This window comes from Symphalangus syndactylus, chromosome 4, assembly GCF_028878055.3.
Source record: "Symphalangus syndactylus isolate Jambi chromosome 4, NHGRI_mSymSyn1-v2.1_pri, whole genome shotgun sequence".
NCBI lineage: Eukaryota > Metazoa > Chordata > Mammalia > Primates > Hylobatidae > Symphalangus > Symphalangus syndactylus.
In genome coordinates, this window is record NC_072426.2 from 53,951,565 (window position 1) to 53,971,029 (window position 19,465).

Sequence of the window (19,465 nt, forward strand, 5' to 3'; positions counted from 1 at the left end):
GTTGCAGGAGTTTGCTTTTCAAGTGTAACATAATTTTTGATCGAATGTGTGTGTGTGTGTGTGTGTGTGTGTGTGTGTGTGTGTGTGTAAACGAAACTAAGTCTCTAATTGGAGACTCAAGTAAATACTGCTTATGCCTGGAAATAGGTATACTTCTTCTGCTAGGCCGTTAATATGAGTGAGGGCTTAAGTCAGTCTGGTCAGTAGCTAAGCTAGGTTTGGAGTTTGTTGTTGCTGTGGTCACCACAGGCTATAAGCTTCTCCAGGGGGTGGGCTGCTGCTGCTGTATTCCTCATGCAAGGCCTAGAGGCTCAGCAGGCTTTTCTTAAGGATCCTTCCTCACCATCAGGTTTTGGCAGATCTTGTGTACCTTTGCCGCAGAACATGTTTCTCTCTCTCTGCCTTTGTCCCTCCACTGGCAGTAGCCTGCTGGTGCTTGTTACTAGGCACAAGACTTAAGCAGGCCAGAGGGCTTTCCTGGGGCCCCTGCTCTAGCATTAGTTGGGCAGGTGCTCTGCACTTGAGTCGCAGGGTTGTGGCTTTGTCAGCATTTCGGCCTCTACCCTGGTGCTAGTTGGCCCCTGCCTCTGACTCCACTCAGGGTCAGCTGCAGTGTCCTAACCACTAGCTACATGTGGCTATCAAAATTTAGATTTTAATTAAATCCAATTAAGTGCAATTAAAAATTTACTTTTTCAGTCACATTAGCCACTTTTCAGGTGCTCTATAGGCACATATGTCTGGTGACTACTGTATTCTGCAGCACAGATATAGGATATTATGGTCACCACAGAAAGCTCTATTGGACAGCACAGGCTTAGAGGGTGGATGGTTTCCTGGCCCTACCGGCTGTGGCAGGTGAGCTCCACCTCGTATCTTTAGAGTAGAAAGTTTGGGGCATGAGAAGGAGGTTTGGGGCACAAGAAAGACGTTTGGGGCATGAGAAAGAGGTTTCTTCCCCTCTTCCCGCAGCAGCAGACCTCTGCTGTGGATCACTGGGGTTCTTGGGCAAGAGCAGGTTTTCTGCCCCTCCCCTTGGTGTCAGTGCAGGATATGTAGGCAGGTTCTGTCTCTCTCCAGAGGCCACGGGTCATTGCCTGGACCAGAGCACCTGAGAGTTTCATGTTCCACCCCCAGCAGCTGGTAGCTTTTGCCTCCTGTCAAAGCAGAGTAACATCTGGGACGTGGCAGATGTCTCCCTCCTCACTCAGAGGCAGAAGGCTTTTGTTTCCTGTGTGAGGCAGGTCTGTGGCCTGGGTGGTTTGTGCTGCTCCCTGGCAGCCGCTGCTCATCACCGTGTATTCATGCAGCACAGGGACAGAAAGCAGATGGGTTCCTTCAAGTACTTCTACTCCACCCTCAGACCTTGTCTGTGCCACCTGGGCGCTCTCTAAGGTATCCTGCCCTGCCTCTAATCTTTCTTACAAACCCTGATGGAGCCAGTGGAAAAGAGATGAGTGGCTGTGGACTTTCCATGTGCCAGGGCCCCCAGGTTCTAACCTAAATGCTAGTCCACAATCCTTAAGGAATCAACCATCACTTGTTTTCCTCCTACCCATTTTGTGACGGTTCTCTCTTCCTCTGACAAAGGTGAGACTATTCTGTGTTCCGTTTTTTTTTTTTTTTTTTTTGACATTTAGTTCATCTGATTGTCTTGTGACCATAGCTCATAAAATGTTTCATGACCTTAAGCTTAAAAGAATGACTGTAAATTTTTCAGCTTTTTGTCATTATTAAGTTGGGGGTGATGTTCTGTGTGGCTTTCCACATCCTATGAGCAGTGATATATTTTTAACTGTATAGGATTTTTGAGGATAACTTTTCCCACTTAATTCTAGATTAATTTCCTGCCCAGGAGCTGATAAAAGCAGAACTCCTTACATTCTATGTCCAGTTAGCTCTTCCATTCAGTCAGGGAAGCACCCCTATTTAGAGGCTGTATGTGAACTTAGGCCATTTTGCTATGGTTTCTGTAAAGGGGCTCTGTTTCCTAGGATGCAGTCAGACCCTGGCGGCCTCAGGCAAGCCTCAGCAAACTTGCCCTCAGGGCACTGGCATTTGGAGCCATTTCTCATCCCTTTCTAGATCTACCTTTTCCCGTCCCATTCATGGTCTTTGTTCTTTGCTTGCATGGTGGAGGAGAGAGCTATTTGGAGGGAGCAGGTCCTCTTTTGGGGAATATATTTTTTTTTTGACAGAGGGTCTTGCTCTGCTGCCCAGACTGGAGTATAGTGGTGCAATCATAGTGTACTGCAACCTTGAACTCCTGGGTTCAGTGGTCCTGTAGTCTCAGCCTCCTGAGTAGCTGAGACTACAGGCATGCACCATCATGCCTGGCTAAGTTTTTAAATTTTTGTGGAGACAGAATCTTGCCATCTTGCCCAGCCTGGTCTTGAGCTCCTAGGCTTAGGTGATCTTTTGGTCTCAGCCTCCCAAAGTGTTGGGATTATAGGTGAGAAATACCATGCCTGGCCAAGATTATCTTAGTTTTCACACTGTAGCTTTAAACCAAGGTTTGGTTTAAAGATTTGAATTTTTCCAAGGCCTTGGGCCTTAGGGGTACCCCAGGTATGCTGCCAGACCTTTCCCTTCTTGTCTCTGTTGTCTTTGTCTCAAAGGTCTGCTTCACCACTCCAAACTACACTGAGGTAGAGAAATGCCAGTTGCTGAACTCTTTGTGTGCAGTGCCTCAAATCCATTTTAGTCTTAGGAACTATGGATCATCTGGAAATTATAGAGCTTATGTTTTTATTGCATTAGACACATTGAGCCAAAACAGTCACTCAGTGAGTTAGGACACAAGCTCGTAAATACCCATTTTATAAACATTAGGTTCAAAAGAAATTGTTGTTTGTAACTGTTTACCATAGAAAACTTCATGTCTTGTATAACCACTTTTGATTTCAACATGGAAGGCACCTGGACCAATTAGAAAGTTATTTCAGAAAGTCTGCCTTTTGAACACCATTTCGAAAACCCAATTAGCTTATACAAGTTTCAAGTTTCTAAGATCGCAGTTCCCACCAGCCTCGTTTGCAGAAACAGCCAAATTAGTTCTTACAAAATTAAAGTGGAATTGCCAGTGGTTACAAGTAACAGCAAGTCTGTTATATTGTTTTATATTTTATTAATTTTCTTTCATGAACTTTCTTATCCCTGATCTGCAGTTTGTTCAGATTGTAGGTCTGGGTTTAACAGACCTGTGCTTTTTGCACTTTGTCTTGACACCATGCAGTAAGACCGTGAGTCTCTGAGTCCAAACGAGGGTGGGTATCTCAGAGTTCCTAGGTATCAGACACTTTTGAATTTATCTAGAGGCTTTGGGTGGTCTATTGATGTAGGATTTGAAAATTATCCCCCCAAAATTTTGACCAGTACATCAAGCTGATGAACCACGTGAGTGAGTGTAAGCATGATGCTGAAGGAAAAAGAAAAGGGTTCATTCTATGTGAATTAAGATGTTAAGGCAGGAGGAGTGAGGGCTGCTGTATGCTAAAGGGAGGAAAAGGCAAGAAGAATTTTCCTAGCTCCAGGAGCATAGTATAGAGGATATGCAGCCTTGGTTGAGAACAGAGTCTTTTAAGGGTGAGAATCAGCTTGAAATCCTCATGGACACATTAGGAGGCGTGCATAAGAAGCTTAGGAAACAGATGCAAAAGCAAGTTGGTTGAATCGGATTGGGTGGGCTGGTGTATTCCAGGACTAGACATAGAGGGTGATATTTGAGTTGTGTTTGAAGGAGTATGGTAGAGGGCAGGCCAGAAAAAAACGTGACTGCATAAGCAAAGTGCACACCTACAGATACAGTAAGGGGGCCTGTCCACTGTAACTGAGTTTGAGGATACATGTTGAAGGATGACTTATGTTGAGACAGGCTGAGATTGAGGAGTTGGTATGAATTGTGAAAACATTTTATTGTGTGTGTTTGGTTTGGTTTTGAGTACAGGAGTGACATTATCAGTTCTATCTCTTAGAAAGGTTGCTCTGAATCATTCTCCAGCAAGAATTGAAGGAAGCAGCACTTGAGTCAGGGAGGCCCAGTCAGGAGACACAATGGAGCCTGGTGAGCAGGAATAGGGACCCACATGAGATGGCCATGGGATCTGAGAGTCAGGCACATATATGAGGGACACCTTTGAGATAAGTATTGACAAAGTTTGGACAAGGTTTAGACATACTCAGTATAGGTGGTGAAGAATAGGGAGGAGTCACAGATGAATCTAGGATGCCTACCAGGGGCATTTTGGGGTATTGTGATTTTCCACATAGAGATAGGAAGAGCAGTTTGAGGGTTTAGAGAGGAAGGAGAGGAGGAGCGGGTACTGGATTCACAATTATCTGGGTTAAGTGCCTAAGGAGCACTAATAGCTATTTCTGTTTTTGTGTCTGGGTAAGAAGAAGAGATGTACAAATTTAATAACTTTTAAGAATAGTTTATTATGATTTTCAAGAAAATTTAACATTTTTAGAATTTCTAAACTTCATCAGCTTTTGTCCTATAGGAACAAGAGAACATGCCTCATTGTCACTGTTTGAAAATATCTTTAATTCAATTTTGGAATTAGTGAATCTTTTATTGTTTCTAGAACCCATATATTTCTTGGGGAATTTTATATGCCTTGCCAAGGAATCATTTAAGATAAATGACTTTAAAATACCATTGTATTTTATTTGGCTCCAAATATATACCTGCATGAAACTGAGCATTCTTATTCTATCACCATAAGGCATTTTCTTTTGTAAAAGGGAAAATCAGACCACTTGAAAAATCACTTTCCTTTCAGAGACCGACAGCATCATTACCTCCTTTCTTTTTCTTCATTTCTCCTTTGTGAAAATTCTTTCTGATGGTCATCAACCCACTTGGCAGAGTGCCCTCTATTCTTAATCTCTGTGTAACTTCTGCCCATCAGCCAGTCAGCTATCTTAAATATCACCAGAAAAGAAAGTTTTAAATTTCCCAGTTAGGAATACTTTTTTGGCATACCAAATGATGTTCTTGAAATAAGGACTTTGGGTCCAGGCATGCTAGATCATGGTTCTCTGGATTTTGATTGGCTTTGAGAGTAAAAGGTGAAATTTTAAAATAAGCTGGATTTCATTCTCTTGGCAAATTTTTTGGGTTGGCTAATTATCCCATAGGAAAATAGACAGAAGTCTTTTGTGGAACAAAATTCTGTTTTACTATAGTTAAGGTTACAAGAGTAGAGTTACATTGATGTGAGGGATTGAACTGACTAGAGGCATTGGCTGTGATTTTTCTACAGTTTTTAAAATGGTATTTGCATTCTTATTCAATATGTCTTTGCCTAACTTGAACTTTTTAGGGGGAGGGGAAGCTGGTACTACCCATCTAGAACATAATGTGCATTAGTTGGAATAATGGTGTAATAAGGTAGTCTCCAAGATGGTGCCGGTAATCTCTTTCCTCCCTTTATGCACATGCTGCTCTTTACATTAACAAGTACAGTCTAGTTTCCCTTTCCTTGAATCTGAGCTGGGCAGAATGACTTGCTTGGACAATAGAATGCAGCAGAAGTGATATTCTAGGACCTCCGAGACTGGAAAAGAATAAGCTTTGAACTTTTGTCTGTATCTCTTGGGACCAACCACCATGTTGTGAGGACCCCAAGTAATGTGGAGAGGCCAGATAGGCATGCCACACAATAGCCAACGTGTACTGCCAGCCATCTCAGTAAGCCATTTTGGCTTTCTAGCTTAGTTGAGCCTTCAGATAACTTCAGCTTCAGCCAACTGACTGCAACTGCAAGAAAGACTCCAAGTGAAAACTGTTGCAGAACCCAGTCAATCCACAAAACCATGAAAAATAGTTATTTTATATCATTAAGCAAATAAAATAATTAAGATAAATAAATATTAAACCATAAACAATAATAATGTATTAAATTTTGGATGGTTTATTATGTAGCAATAGATAACTAGAACAAGTACTAAATATTACATAATGCTGAATAAGTACAATTTTAAGTGTGTAATATTCTTCTAGATTTTAAATTATAAATATTTATGGACAGAGTGCTAAAGTGAGCACTTACTGAATGTTTCCAAAGAGAAGTTAGCTGTTGTATCTCAATATCACCATTTACCAATGGGAGTTGTATTTTGTTTTTGGAAAATACACATCTTACAATTCAGTTTTAAAAAATATACTATCAGTTGTTTAGAAAGGCTTATAGTATTCTGAAAAAGATTTGGGAGACCCAGGGAAGTGTGAACTTAAAGGCTCTCATTATACTTACATAGCGTTTAATCTGTATTTCCAAAATCTGATGGCAAATTTGCTTATGTAACACTGAAATTTATATAAATAAGTTAAATTAAGAGCTTTCCTTTTAAGTAATTAGTCTTATAATTGGTGCGATATTAGGATGGCTAAAGTGAATAGGTTCATCACCATTATACAGTTTTCTCCTTAATACTTTATAGAACATTGAATGACAACGGAAGAGTCTGAAACTGAGTTATCTAGCAGTGCTACTGTAATCAGAATGATACTTGTTTGGGGGAATCAGGAAGGTAATTCTTGCTATTGAGGTTGATGGTCTGGCAAACTCAAGCGTGGGTGATCTCTGCTTATGATTAGGAGGTTGGTTGGGACGTTCCTTATTTGGGACTTTCTTTGTTAATGCTCTCTGACTAAAGCTGTTTTAAATACACAAACCTCTGTTTTTGAATTTAGAAAACTTATTGTTATAATTTGTTTATATGTTTCTCCTTTTTGGGTTGTGACTTTCATGTGGACAGGAATTGTAGCTCACATCTCTTTTGCCTTAGCAGCTGTGTGCCTGGCACCTAGTGAGTTATTAGATTTGTTGAAGGAATGAAGTGAAATTATGTCAGAAGCAAATTATTAAATTTACCAAATTAACTCAGCAAATATATAGCTAGATAAGATATATGAATCCATTCATTTATTTATTCAACAAACATTGATTAAATGACTACAGTGTGCTAAGAGCTGGGACTATAGCAGTACACAAATCAGACATTGTCTCTACCTTCAGTGGAGCTGGGAGTCACCATAAGTTTAATTCTTTTTTAATCAGCAATTCCTTCTCACTAAAGACTTGACAAGAAGGTAGGAGAAGGCAAGAGTGCGTGCATTCATCAGATGTTTGTGACTTGCCCAACTGTGTGCCAGCAGCTGTAGTGTCACAGGCCCTGCTTGTGTCTGTCAGAAAAGATGGACACTAAGGACATTATTTTAAGTAACACATAATCCCAAGTATGCCAAGTGATGGCGTGGGAAAGTACTGGGTCCCAAGTATATAACTGGTACCAGGCCTACTCCGAGGTCCTGGAGTCTTTGGCATGGCTCTCTCTTAGCTTTCAGTTGCCCTTCCTTGTTGCTCTGGTTGTCTTCTTCAGCTGCATGTGCTTCTCTGCATTTCCACATTTTACTGTGTGGGAGGCAGTTCTATCTGCCTAGGCAGGAATAAGCAACTGTACACCGATTACTCTGAACTTGATGCTCTGCATTGATGTACACTGGTCCCAGCCTTCCCTGGTTGCCTGTCTGGACCATTCTTGTCATCTGGCTCTGAAGAGTTTCTTTTTTAGAGGTATACTTGCCACAGAAGGAAGCCAGAGATCTGTGATCCTCTGATGAAGCCACTCTCAGCCTAGTTATCTGCCTGACACACCTGACAGATGAAACTCAGGTGGGCAGACACCTCAGGCCACAGCATGGACCATGTACAATTCTTCAAGCTCAAGCCTTAACCCTCCTGCTTATTGCTGTTGTAGGACAGCATACTGGGATGGAAATGAATGAAAATGGTGTTATTAGGGGGTTAAAATTAAAACCCACCTCATTTGTGAAAAGGAAGTAGACTATTTGCAAATTATAGTACTTTATTTTTAATAAGAGATCACTTTACAACTAGTCACTATCTGTGTGCCATTAATATGTCACTGTGTCAGAGATCGTGCTCATTGATCTAAAGACTATGCTTCTTGGATACCTGGATAGGAAAATTCACTAATTCTGCAAATGTTTAGTAAACCAACTATATGCCAGTACTCTGCTAGGTATTAGGGATACATGATCGAATATATAGTACAAGATGCCTGAGAGTGTCTGATAACTTCATATGGGTGGGTCGTGGAGTGAAACAGAAGGTGTGCTAAAAAAGAGGCTTCTGGGATGCACAGAGGGCAGATGCTAAAAGGTCATCTCCGAATGCTGGATAAACATGTTTGGGCTTTACGCTCAGGGCTCTTGAGGAGCTTTTGAAGGTCAGTGATCTCACAGTGTTGGCATTTTCAGCCCTGCTAATTACTTTGCCTCTCGCTAGTTACTGGCCAGTACCAGCATCATCAATCATCGATTAGTTCTGTTTGATCCAGCAAGCCCACTAGTGGGTACCTGTCCAAATGAAAAGAAATCATTATATCAAAAACATACCTGCACTCGTGTTTGTTGCAGCACTATTCACAACAGCAAAGATGTGGAATCAACCTGAGTATCCATCAACAGATGATTGGATAAAGAAAATGTGATACACACACACACAAAAGAATAGTATTCAAGCATAGAAAGAATGAAATCATGATTTTTGCAACAAAATGGATGGAATTGGAGGCCATTATCTTAAGTGGAACAAGCCAGACACAGAAGGCCAAACATCACATGTTCTCACTTATAAATGGGTGCTAAAAAAATGGACATAGACAATGGAATGATAGACAGTGGAGACTCAGAGGGTGAGGGGTGGGAGGAGTAAGGATAAGGAGAAATTACTTCATGGGTATAATGTATATTATTTGGGGGATGGATAACCTGAAAGCCCTGACTTAATTACTACACAATCTAGGCTTGTAACAAAATTGCACTCGTACCCCATACATTTATATATTTAAAAAGTCTTAAACATCTCTTTTCTTGAGCCTGAGCCTGGGTTCTCCTCTGCCTGCTTACAATTTTTTGTTATCCTATCCAGGTGATTTGGGGCAGAGATAAGGGAGTGTCTCAAGAAGACGCGCCCAGGCATCTTGAGAATCAGCAGAGCCCTTTCCAGTGGCCTTTTCCTAGTCTCCATTTGGTCTCCCTCTTCCTCCCACTGCTTTAGAGCAAGGAATAAAACATCTGTGGTTAAAATCAAAAGACTGTATCTCCCATCCACCCTCCAGACCTGACAGGAGAGGTCTCAGCATTTTAAGTGAACAGCTTTTTTTTTTCCTGCCCCAATAGGGTACAGTAGCACAAAGGCCAGTGTCCTGTAAGTGCCTCCTTTTCTGTCTGTCACATAACTCTCAGGGACTGTTACCACAGCTGGAATCAGTGTTTTAACTGAGGTATTGGAGACACTTATGAGCTCATTATCATTTGAACATATGAATAATGTAAAATTTAGACAGAATTGCATTTGAAAGGATTATTTAAGGAACTTTTAGTTTACGGATTGATTTGTATTGCTGTTATTCTAAACAATAGGAATAAAATCAGATCCCTGTAGTGTAAGTTGGATGGTGACACAGGGCCTTTCTTGATTATCTCACATAATGTCAAAAATTAAAAGCAAAAGAATTGATCTTAGGGAATTCCATGACAGTTTCTCTTTAACTTCACTTAACAATGACTTCAAACAGTTGTTGCATGTATAGAGAACTCCTGATTAAAGGGACTTTCTTTGACCAATGTGGTAAGTTTCTAATTGTAACTCTTTAAGAACATGCATTTGGTCTCGGATGGCCAACTAATTGTTACAGAGTCAGCTTCTGTGCTATGTGCCGTGTACTGAAGGAACAGTTAAGAAAAGGCTGCAGCCCTTGCAGAGTCTGGGGGAGAAGACAATGAGATAGAGCATGGCAAAGACCACACCGAAAGTATCCCAGGGTGCTGTATGTGCACATGGGAAGATCACCTACCTCAGGATAGGAGGAGGGCCAGGCAAGGAATGGTATTGGAAGAAACAGAGGAGTGTTTAGTCTGCACGAGTAGAAAATTCATTGGAGACATCTATGTGGAATGGAAAAGAAAATGGCTGAGCCCCAGAATATTGTCCAAAAGGAAACCAGGGAGGAGCAGCCAAAGAGGCTGAAGGAGAACCAGAAGAAAACAGGGAGGTGGCACTGAAGCCAAGGGAAAGGAAGCGTTTCAGCATTTCTGGGAAAAATCACATGCTCTGTCTGAATCTTGCAGTTTTATGATACATATAACCATATTCCAGATTCTGAGAAATCCAGCAATAAAAGCATTTCTTATAGTTTGTTTAGGCTAGCGTTTGCCAGGCTAGTTTGAGCATAGCGAATAAGGATGTGTGTGTTTGTGTGTGTGTGTGTGTTCCACTAACATCTCACTGGAGCTAGTCTTTTACAAAACACAATTCAAGAATCGCTGGTCTAATGCATCCCATGTATGGCTGCATCAATACTTATAAGGATTTGCTTTGATCAAGTGTCTCAGTTACTAAAGAAAAAACAAACAAACAAAGCCCCACCCCTCCACCCCCACCTCACAGTGGTTCCTCTCTGCCTGCAGAATGGAGCCCAGGTGGCTTGGCCTGGGTGCCCTGTGACAGCCTGGCTGTGCTGCCTGCCATCTGCCCCTCCTGTGCCCCCTTCCTCCTGGACGCTCTGGGCCTCGGCCGGTTTGGACCATGTGTCCTCCTAAGGATAACCATGCTTTAAAACCTGGTCCTAGCCACCTGGAGTTCTCTGCATACCCAGAAGGGGAGTGGGAAGCTTGCATTGTTGCATTAGATATTCTTACAGTGAAAGAAAACCATGTGTGATGGGAACATTGGAACATGGAAAACAAAGCATCTGGGTTTACCCCAGGGAGACCAGGTAGGGTCCACTGAGGAAGTCTGAATTGGATCAGAAAGCGTGAGTCTGTTTTCTAGGAAAAGGAACAAGATTGGGGGTAGGGCATTGCAAACCAAACGAGTGCTGTGTGCAAGGATGTGAAGCTGTGATTTGTGGGTGCGTGAGAAGCCCAGTGTAGGAGAGCCCACGGTGTGTGTTGTTGAGAACTGGAGCATGAGGTGGGGGTCAGGCAGGCGTGGCAAGACTGTGAGGAGCTTTTGCTGCTGAGACAGGAAGATAGGATTGATTGTGTTGATAACACTAAGTCAGAACAGGCTTTCATTTTTCCCAGTGAGAGAATGGAGTAATAAAATGAACAATAAGACTAGGTGTTCCCTCTTTACTAGAAACACAAACCTATGAAATAAAGAAAATATTCAGTCCAAGCAGCTCTGTCTATCCCTTGAACTTACCTATTTTTCTTTCATATGTTTTTTCTTTTATATCACACAAATGGTCTTGTAGGTTGAGACTAGTAAAACTATAACAATTGCTAAGGCTGTAGTTATTTGCTATTACTAGTGAGAACAAAATACAATGCACAACATTTCTAAAATGTCTTCATTATTTGTGACCTATTTTGAGCGCAGTCTAGAGTCATAGAATATCCTAGCTGCAAAGCATATAAGAGGTCAGCTGATCCAACCCCTTTATTTAAAAATGAGGGAATTTAAGTCAAAGTATGTTAAAGACTGGGTATAGCTAGTTATAGCAGGAATATTTCTCTCTCTGCAAGCACTTTGATGACATTATCTTCCTCAAGTTCATTTGGTCATGAAATTAAAGGGAAACTGAATAACAGGTTAGGTTAGAGAGCTGAGTATTATACCATTTTTTAGTTTTTATAGTTTTTTATTTTTAGTAATATGTTATATAAAATTATTACCTGTTTAAAAATATTTTATTGTGAAGTAACCTGTTGTATTGTCCTAAGGTAACAACCTCAGAGATCAGTTATTTTCAAGCAACACATCTGATTTCAAGAGATAAGTTACAATGAATATAAAATTTACTTATTAGGAATTTATATTTTTATTACTATTGGAATTTGTCTATCTTTTCTGTAAAATTGGAAATCTTATAAGTGGATTTTTATTAATGTGAAAGGGACAAAGTTTCTGAAAGTGCATAAAACAAATGATATTATCTGATTACTTAATATTAGATGTTAAGAAGCACATTTTAAAATGAGTAACTATTTATCGATCATTATATACTATGTGCTGAGTTAAGTACTTATATTCTAATCAAGAAATCTTCCTAATAATCATATGAACTGTGTATAATATACTCAGTCTTAAGAATAAAACAATATATAATAGACCCTGCAAATTATCCCTTTTTTATGTTCAGCTACCAGTCTTTTAGATGATCTCCATATGGTAAAGACTGCAGGAGCTCCTCCTAAGCCACCCAAATGCCTACTCTTATCCTGAGATGGTTCAACATTAATTTGAACACCTCATCGGAGACACAGTTCCTTAACTGTCTTAGCTATAGGGACCATTACAACTTCTGTCGCCTACTCACAGAATTATACCCTTAATATTTTCAACCAGCTTGGTGTCAGAAGTTGCGTGCCTTGCTAATCACAGAGACCCAGCCATGTATCTTAAACACGAAGAGGTTTATTTATAAGTGTCCAGAGGTAGGCATTCCAAGGATAGTCTGACACTTCCACAAAGTCATCCAGGCATGTGGCTTCCATTGTCAAGGTTCCAGTGTGACTAAAGATAGATTTTGCCACTCTAGCCATCACATCCTCATTCCAGGCAACAGGAAGGAGGAGGCAAGAGAAGGTAACAGGATATGCCCCTGCTGATTACACTTCCTCTAAGGAGCTTTCTGGAAGTCCTACCCACCAACTTCCACATGACCACACTTGGCGGTGAGGAATTCTGGAATTATCATCTTTTCTTAAGCTTGTTGCCACACTAAATAGAATTACTTTCTATTACTAAATACAAGGGAATAAATATAAAGCAGATTTTTCTCCAGTCTCATTTGCCAGCCCAAAATTATACCATTCTTTTTCTAGACTTTTGTTAGTTTTATTCTTGTTTTAACTGACATCTCCTTCTCTGCTTTGCTGCCTGGCCTCTTACCTATAAGTAAATTTTTGTAAAAAAAAAAAAAAAAAAAAAAGACCTCTGCTTAATTGAAATCGCCTCCTCCATCATTTTCTGACCGTCTCATCTCATAGCTGGGTGAGGGACCCCCTTCTCTGTGCTATCATCGCTTGTTGTACATTGCACTGCACTGAGCTCTCTTGGTGTCACTTTCTCCCTCAAATTACACAACACCTGTAAAAATGTCTTGCTCGTGGGTGGGCGGAACTTCAGGGTCTAGCTGACTGCCTGGCACACGGTGGGAAATTGTTAGGTGTTTGCTGAACTGACTGTAAAGTGTCGTAGTCAATATTCAAGTGTAAATAGCAGGGCTTTAGGTGAGTACTATTTTAGTCCACCTGTCTATTTCTCACAGCTGCTGCAAGGGAAACTGTTAAGGGCTTTTGTATCTTATCTGCACCTCTTTTTGTAAGGGCCTGGGCAGAGAGGTGTCAGAGAGCAACTTCATCTGTCTGGCTTGGGCAGCCCCATTTGTAACAGTAATACAGTAGAGTTGTTTCAGGGATGTCTACTAAACTCCTTTATGAACTTGGTGTATCCACAAAGAGTATGTGTACAGCAGATTGCAGATTTAGCTAAAATAAACCTCTATAAATATTTAGCATTTAAGCTGATTGTTGCTTCACCACCACTGTAGTATCTTTAGACTTTAATAATATACTTCAGGATTTAAAGGAAAGTACATGCTGTCTGAAATAAATATATAAAGAGAGTTTTTCTTTGTTTTAAAGATAGGCAATATGCAATTAATTTTTAAAAGAAATGAGGCCATTATTCTTAGAAAAGTAATACAATATTTCCAAACTATTTTCTTTCTGGAACAGAATTTTATGTTCATCTTGTTCTCTATTCAGAGAATTTTGATTACTAAAGTATCACAAGTATCTTGGGATAAAGACTTATCTGTATGAAGATCCCATTAATGGATTTCAAGAACTATGCTATGTTGAGGTTCCTACATAATTTTATTTCTACATAAAGTTACCCAGTTATATTTACATGATTCATGTGCCTTTTTCAATTTTGGGTAACATTATATTTATATGCATATTGCAGTGGTGAAGAGAAGAAAGCAGGTTATATAATATGTAAAATATCCTTATTGTGTTCATATTATGTGCCAACCATTAAGATAAGCAAAATGCTATGACATAGGTATAATATTCCATGTTACAAAAGAGGGAAGTGAGACTTAGAGAGCTTAAGTAGCTTGTCCAAATTCCAGGTAGTCATTACTACAACGACTAGTAATAGGCAGCCCAAGATTGGAAATTAGCCTATCTTAAAAACCGTATTCTTCATTCCTAGATATGCAGCCATCAAGATGTTCTAAAGTATTATGTTCCGTATTGAATGAACTAATCTTTCAGAAAAATCATAAGAAAACTGGTGTCAATTTCTCATTGAGTTCAATAACAACTCGTTGCTGCTACAGTATCTCTTGGGTCTACCAGACTCCCTCAGTACATGGTCCTCAGGATTCCTGTTCTAATGTTTCTTGCTGGGACCACACCAAGATGACTGGCATGGGGACACCCCATGCAGGAAATCATTTAGTGGTGCCACTAGGACCTCAACACCACTTTCCCTTCACTTATACCTTAGAAGCTGTTTTCTTTGAAATATTTTTAAAATTTTGAAAGCCACCAGGAAGAGATATTTCATGTCCCTTGTAATACATTATAATAAGGGAAATTTCAATGTAGAGAGACTTACTGTCCACATTTTTACCGAAATTCCTTGTATTGTAGTTTCTTTGCATCATAGGAAATTAAAACAGCATTTTCAATATGAGTCTTTCATATCCTTGAAGATGGCTATTTTTGATATCATAATTTTTCAGGAAGATACGTCTAGGCCAATGATGACTCACAGTAGGTCACATGGCAAGTTTATATCAAGATTGGTGTTTAGGCTGTGTGAATTATTGCTTTGAAGGACCTATGGGGCCTCTCAGTCATGCTGCCTTCATCTCATGGATGTTGTGGGGTTTAAATGCTTTGATTTCAGTATTTCTAGGTATTATAATAAAACGTATTCTTAAAATCATGAAGGAAATAGAGTCTTAAGGGTAAAGGTCATTCATTAAAATATAGTTATGGATCTTTCCTTTTGTTCCATAAAAAAGTTGTTATTCTTTGATTTCTTTATTTTTACTCTAATGGAGGCAGTTAGATGTTCTAAGAACATGGTATCATTTTCAGTTTGACCAAAACATACTGATGCTGAAGTAAAAACCTGCTTATCTTGAGAAACATCGAGGCTCTGGCTCTCTCTTTCTTCACTTCCTGCTTGAGACTTCATCTCTATGCACTGTGTCAACCATAATTCATTAGAGGGAAAGCCATCCCCTCTGGGGTCCTAAATTCATATCTTTCTTGGCAGGCTTCAGTTTCCTTGCTTCTGAGGAATATTTAAATGTGCTACTTGTAAAATTATATTCTTTACCTTCAGTTTTTGTCTTTCCTTTAGTTCTGCTTTCAATTGTAAATTACGTTTCTTTATCACACATTTGGGTATTTTTCAGACAAATCATATTTCTTGTGTGTATTTTCTATTTGGTGTACCTCTCCATTATGGAAGCTCTGTGGTGTGGTTGTCACCCTTTCTTGTAACCTCAGTTCTTTTCTAGAGCATTTTAAAATATGAATATTAGAAGGCCAATACCATGCTTCTAATGCAACACTAGGCAAAGTATGTAAGGGGCAGGGGGCGGGGTAGATGTTGCTTGGTGGGAAAGTGGAGGATAATAATTGGTACAAAACAAATTAGTACACCAAGTTCCATGATGTCATATCCTTGCAAAATCAAAGCAAACATTCACCTAAAGAAAAAATCGATTAGCCTTTTTATGAATATTGTATATCATTAAGTGTAAATGTTCTCTGAAATAATAATTGTCTGGAATCAAATCAGAAAGAATATATATATATATGTATATATATACACACACACATACATACATCATTTAGTTTCCTATGTCATTATGTGTTCAAGATTATAAATGGAAATAATAGGAAACAGAAATGGGAACAATTTCCCAAATACATTTTCATCACCAAATGCTATTTATTTATACTGTAATGACATATCAGACAGATGGATTATTAAGGTTTTTCCTGTCTTTTATAAATCTCTGATTTACAGTGATTATGATGGTGCTGATTGCTTGTGGCCTTGATACTGGATTCTAACAGATGAATAGGGTAGACAACTGATCTGAGATTTGTTGTCTAGAAAACCTGAAGCAGGAGGAAAGGGCAAGAGGGTCTGGGGACTGGCAATGAGACCGGAAGCCTTTCACCCCAGGGTCAGCAGTTGGGCTAGGCTAAGCTGTGAGTGATATAAACCACTCATCTAAGGACCAGCCGTGATCATGACAGAAAACTGACAGTGATCTGATGTTCTTTATGGTACTTTCTTTCTTTCTTCTTTTTTTTTTCTTCCTGAGGTGGAGTCTCACTCTGTCACCCAGGTTGGAGTGCAGTGGCACGATCTTGGCTCACTGCAACCTCCACCTCCCGGGTTCAAGCGATTCCCCTGCCTCAGCCTCCTAAATAGCTGGGATTACAGATGTGAGCCACCATCCAGCTAATTTTTTTGTATTTTTAGTACAGTCGAGGTTTCACCATGTTGGCCAGGCTAGTCTCGAACTCCTGAACTCAAGTGATCCACCCGCCTTAGCCGCCCAAAGTGTTGGGATTACAGGCGTGAGCCACCGTGCCCAGCCCTTCACTGGTACTTTCAAAATGCAAAATACTTTTCTGCTTCAGCAAAAAGTGGCAGACATGTGGAGACACTTGTTAAGCTTTAGTACCACCCTTGAGGCCCACTGAGTGCCTGGTGATCCAGTCCTGCAGCACTGGACTTGACCCAAGTCTCAAATATTCTGAAGTTTTCATGCCAGACACAGACTGGATCACAATCCAAAAACTCAGCACATCAGTGGGGCAGTTCTAGAGGCTTTCCCAGGACTAGTGTCAATCTGCATTACATTGAATTCCATTTAAGTCAAACCTTTTTCATTACCTTATGAATCATATCTATATGTATACATGTCGTACACACACACACACACACATACATACATCTTTCTTGGATGCTGCTGTAGGTTGCTCTTTCAGCTACTCCTTCTATTCAGTGAATGAATGTACTCCAGTCAAATGTTCACTGTGCCAGTGTAAGTTAAAATTAACATTTTACTGGAATGTGGTGTGCCCGACTGCTTTGGATCTATTACATATATTTGGCTTTGTAGAGGCAACAGAGTGAAGGGACTAAAATTAACATGTGTTTTCAGACATGGAAGCCGTCTACCATGTCATTGCCAAAAAAATGACATTCCACCTAGAATATAGTCTTTAACATGAGGGACAGTTTATCACCAAGTAATATATGACTCAATGGCTGAATTTTAAATTTTTTAAATACTAAATTCTGTTTCTATTCCCCACTGGCAGAGCATGAGTGAGTTTTCCACATCTGTCCCATTAGGAGCCATTGCCAGTGCTGCAGGTGCTGCACGCTAAGTGTCTGTTCCTTTTCTTGCAATACTGGGCTCAAAGCCCCAGAGGCTTCTGACTCTCCATCCCACCCCCATTTGTGTCTTCAGGTGCCCAGTGTATCTTCTTTCATCCTTGCCCGGAGAGAGGCCCTTTGGAGATTGTTTGTGGACATTCTTTGAGGGGAGAGAAATGTGTACTCACTGAATTCTCTCTGAGCATTCGGGCTTAGTTTCTTTATATACAAAATAAGAATTATGTTAATCGAATCTTCTTCTAGGTGTGTTATTTATGTTGACTTGACATAGAGGATACCTGGCCACTAGTAGAAAAACAACTGCAACTGCAGTTGTAAAAGGAGAGAGAAAAAAGTACTGGGAGATTGTGCTGGCAGTTCTTTTCTTACAGGTTAGCATACTCTGAAGGCACCAGTGTATCTAAACCAAAGAACCAATTTAAAGAATTATAGCAAAACAAAATCCTCTAAGTGTGCAAAGGAATGATTCAACATTGAGATCCGTGAGTCCATGGGGCTTTCTATGTCTTTAGATATAATTAAAACAAGGAAATTGCCTCAATTCAGTCTTCTTTTACTTAATATATTCTAAGAGAATGGGTTGGATGATTTCTTAGTAATCTAGACAGTTTATAAGTAGCTCTCTCTGTAAACATATTTTTTCTTAAAATAACAAAATATCATTATCTTGAGGGAGGAAGCATTTTGTTTGGCCTGAGGCAAAACTTGGCACTTCAGTCCAAAGCACTGCCCTTCTCCCTCCCTGGCCCAACCCTCCATCCCTGTCCCTGTAGCACTCTACCTTGTGTCCACTCGGATGAGCAGCCACTCTTCGCAGTGGGGCAGTGTGTGATGGGAAAGGGCTAGCTAGAGGTCTTGTCAGTACTTTTCCTTGGTAACTAAGCTTGTTTTGCCAGTGGGATGCTAGACTGTGACTATTTAGATACAGAATGAGAGATCAGGGCATAGGAAGAAGGGGAGATTGTTTTAGCAGAATCCTTCTTATTTAGTACGTTGCCCTATGACAGCTGGGTGGATTTACAGGCTGACACATATAGTCTGTCTCCTAGATAGTATCTAAATGGGCCATTACAATGAGCTGTGATTCCTGAATTCAGATGATGCTGTTTAATACAGAAACGGAGTTGGCATTATCTTGTTCTAAACATGAGCTTTCTGGTTTGCACCAAATGGAGGGGTTACCCAGGGTGTAGGATTTTCAGGACTAAAACCAGGCTAGTCCTGGGCAAAAAGGGATGGTTCGTCACTCTTTTCATGGTTTTTGAAATAAGTTAATGAGGTGTTCTTTCTCAAGGAACACACTGAACTGAAAACAACCAAAAGCTAGTAGGTAAAAAGTCACCAAGGCCTATTAGGATAAAAAGTGAAATGTGATCTGTTTCTGGTTACTACTGATGACAGAAGGGTCATTTTATTTTGGAGGTAGGAATGGTGTTTTGCAGAGGCGTGAAGTATAATCTGCCTGATGAAGTCTGTGTAGCATCATCAGATATTACAAAAGTTTTCACAAACACCAATTTGTGAAAGAAGATTGAACTCAAATTTGCTTACAGAAAAAAAAAACTGTATATCGGATGAAAAGGGTAAATAGTAAAGATGCTAATTTTCTAAGTAGAAAAAAAACCTTATGCAGATACCTTTGGAATTTTAAAATGTTAATGGTATTCAAGTGTAGAAAATAAACATTTCTCATTTATTACAGTAATACTGTTGTCATCTTTTTCTTTGTTTTAATCTTTTAGGCTGACTGACTTTTTGTCAGAATATTTTATGACTTTTGAGCAAATTAAAATCTAGCAAGATCTCTGCCAAGACAACTATAGAATCGTCACCTGTGCAAATAGGCTGTTTTGTCAGCGTTTTTAAGTTTGACTGGGGCAGGTTTATGCTACTAGCTCCTTGCATCTGTGCAGAGTGTTGACTCAGAGATGTAATTTATATTGATATGATTTCCTCTGACTTCTGCC

The 19,465-nt window shown here is 39.9% G+C and overlaps 1 protein-coding gene across 4 annotated transcripts in view; it reads left to right on the top strand.

Annotated features, from left to right (window-relative positions):
• Positions 1-19,465, top strand: part of PRDM5 (PR/SET domain 5) — a 224,831-nt gene that overhangs the window by 173,319 nt on the left and 32,047 nt on the right. Inside the window, exon 15 of one of the 4 annotated variants that reach the window (XM_063637941.1) lies at positions 3,168-3,267. The exons of the other annotated variants lie outside the window; for them this stretch is intronic. Within the exon in view, the coding sequence (XP_063494011.1) occupies positions 3,168-3,254 (87 nt within the window). The 3' untranslated portion in view covers positions 3,255-3,267. Of the gene's footprint in view, positions 1-3,167; positions 3,268-19,465 lie in introns of those variants that run through there. 4 annotated transcript variants of the gene reach the window in all.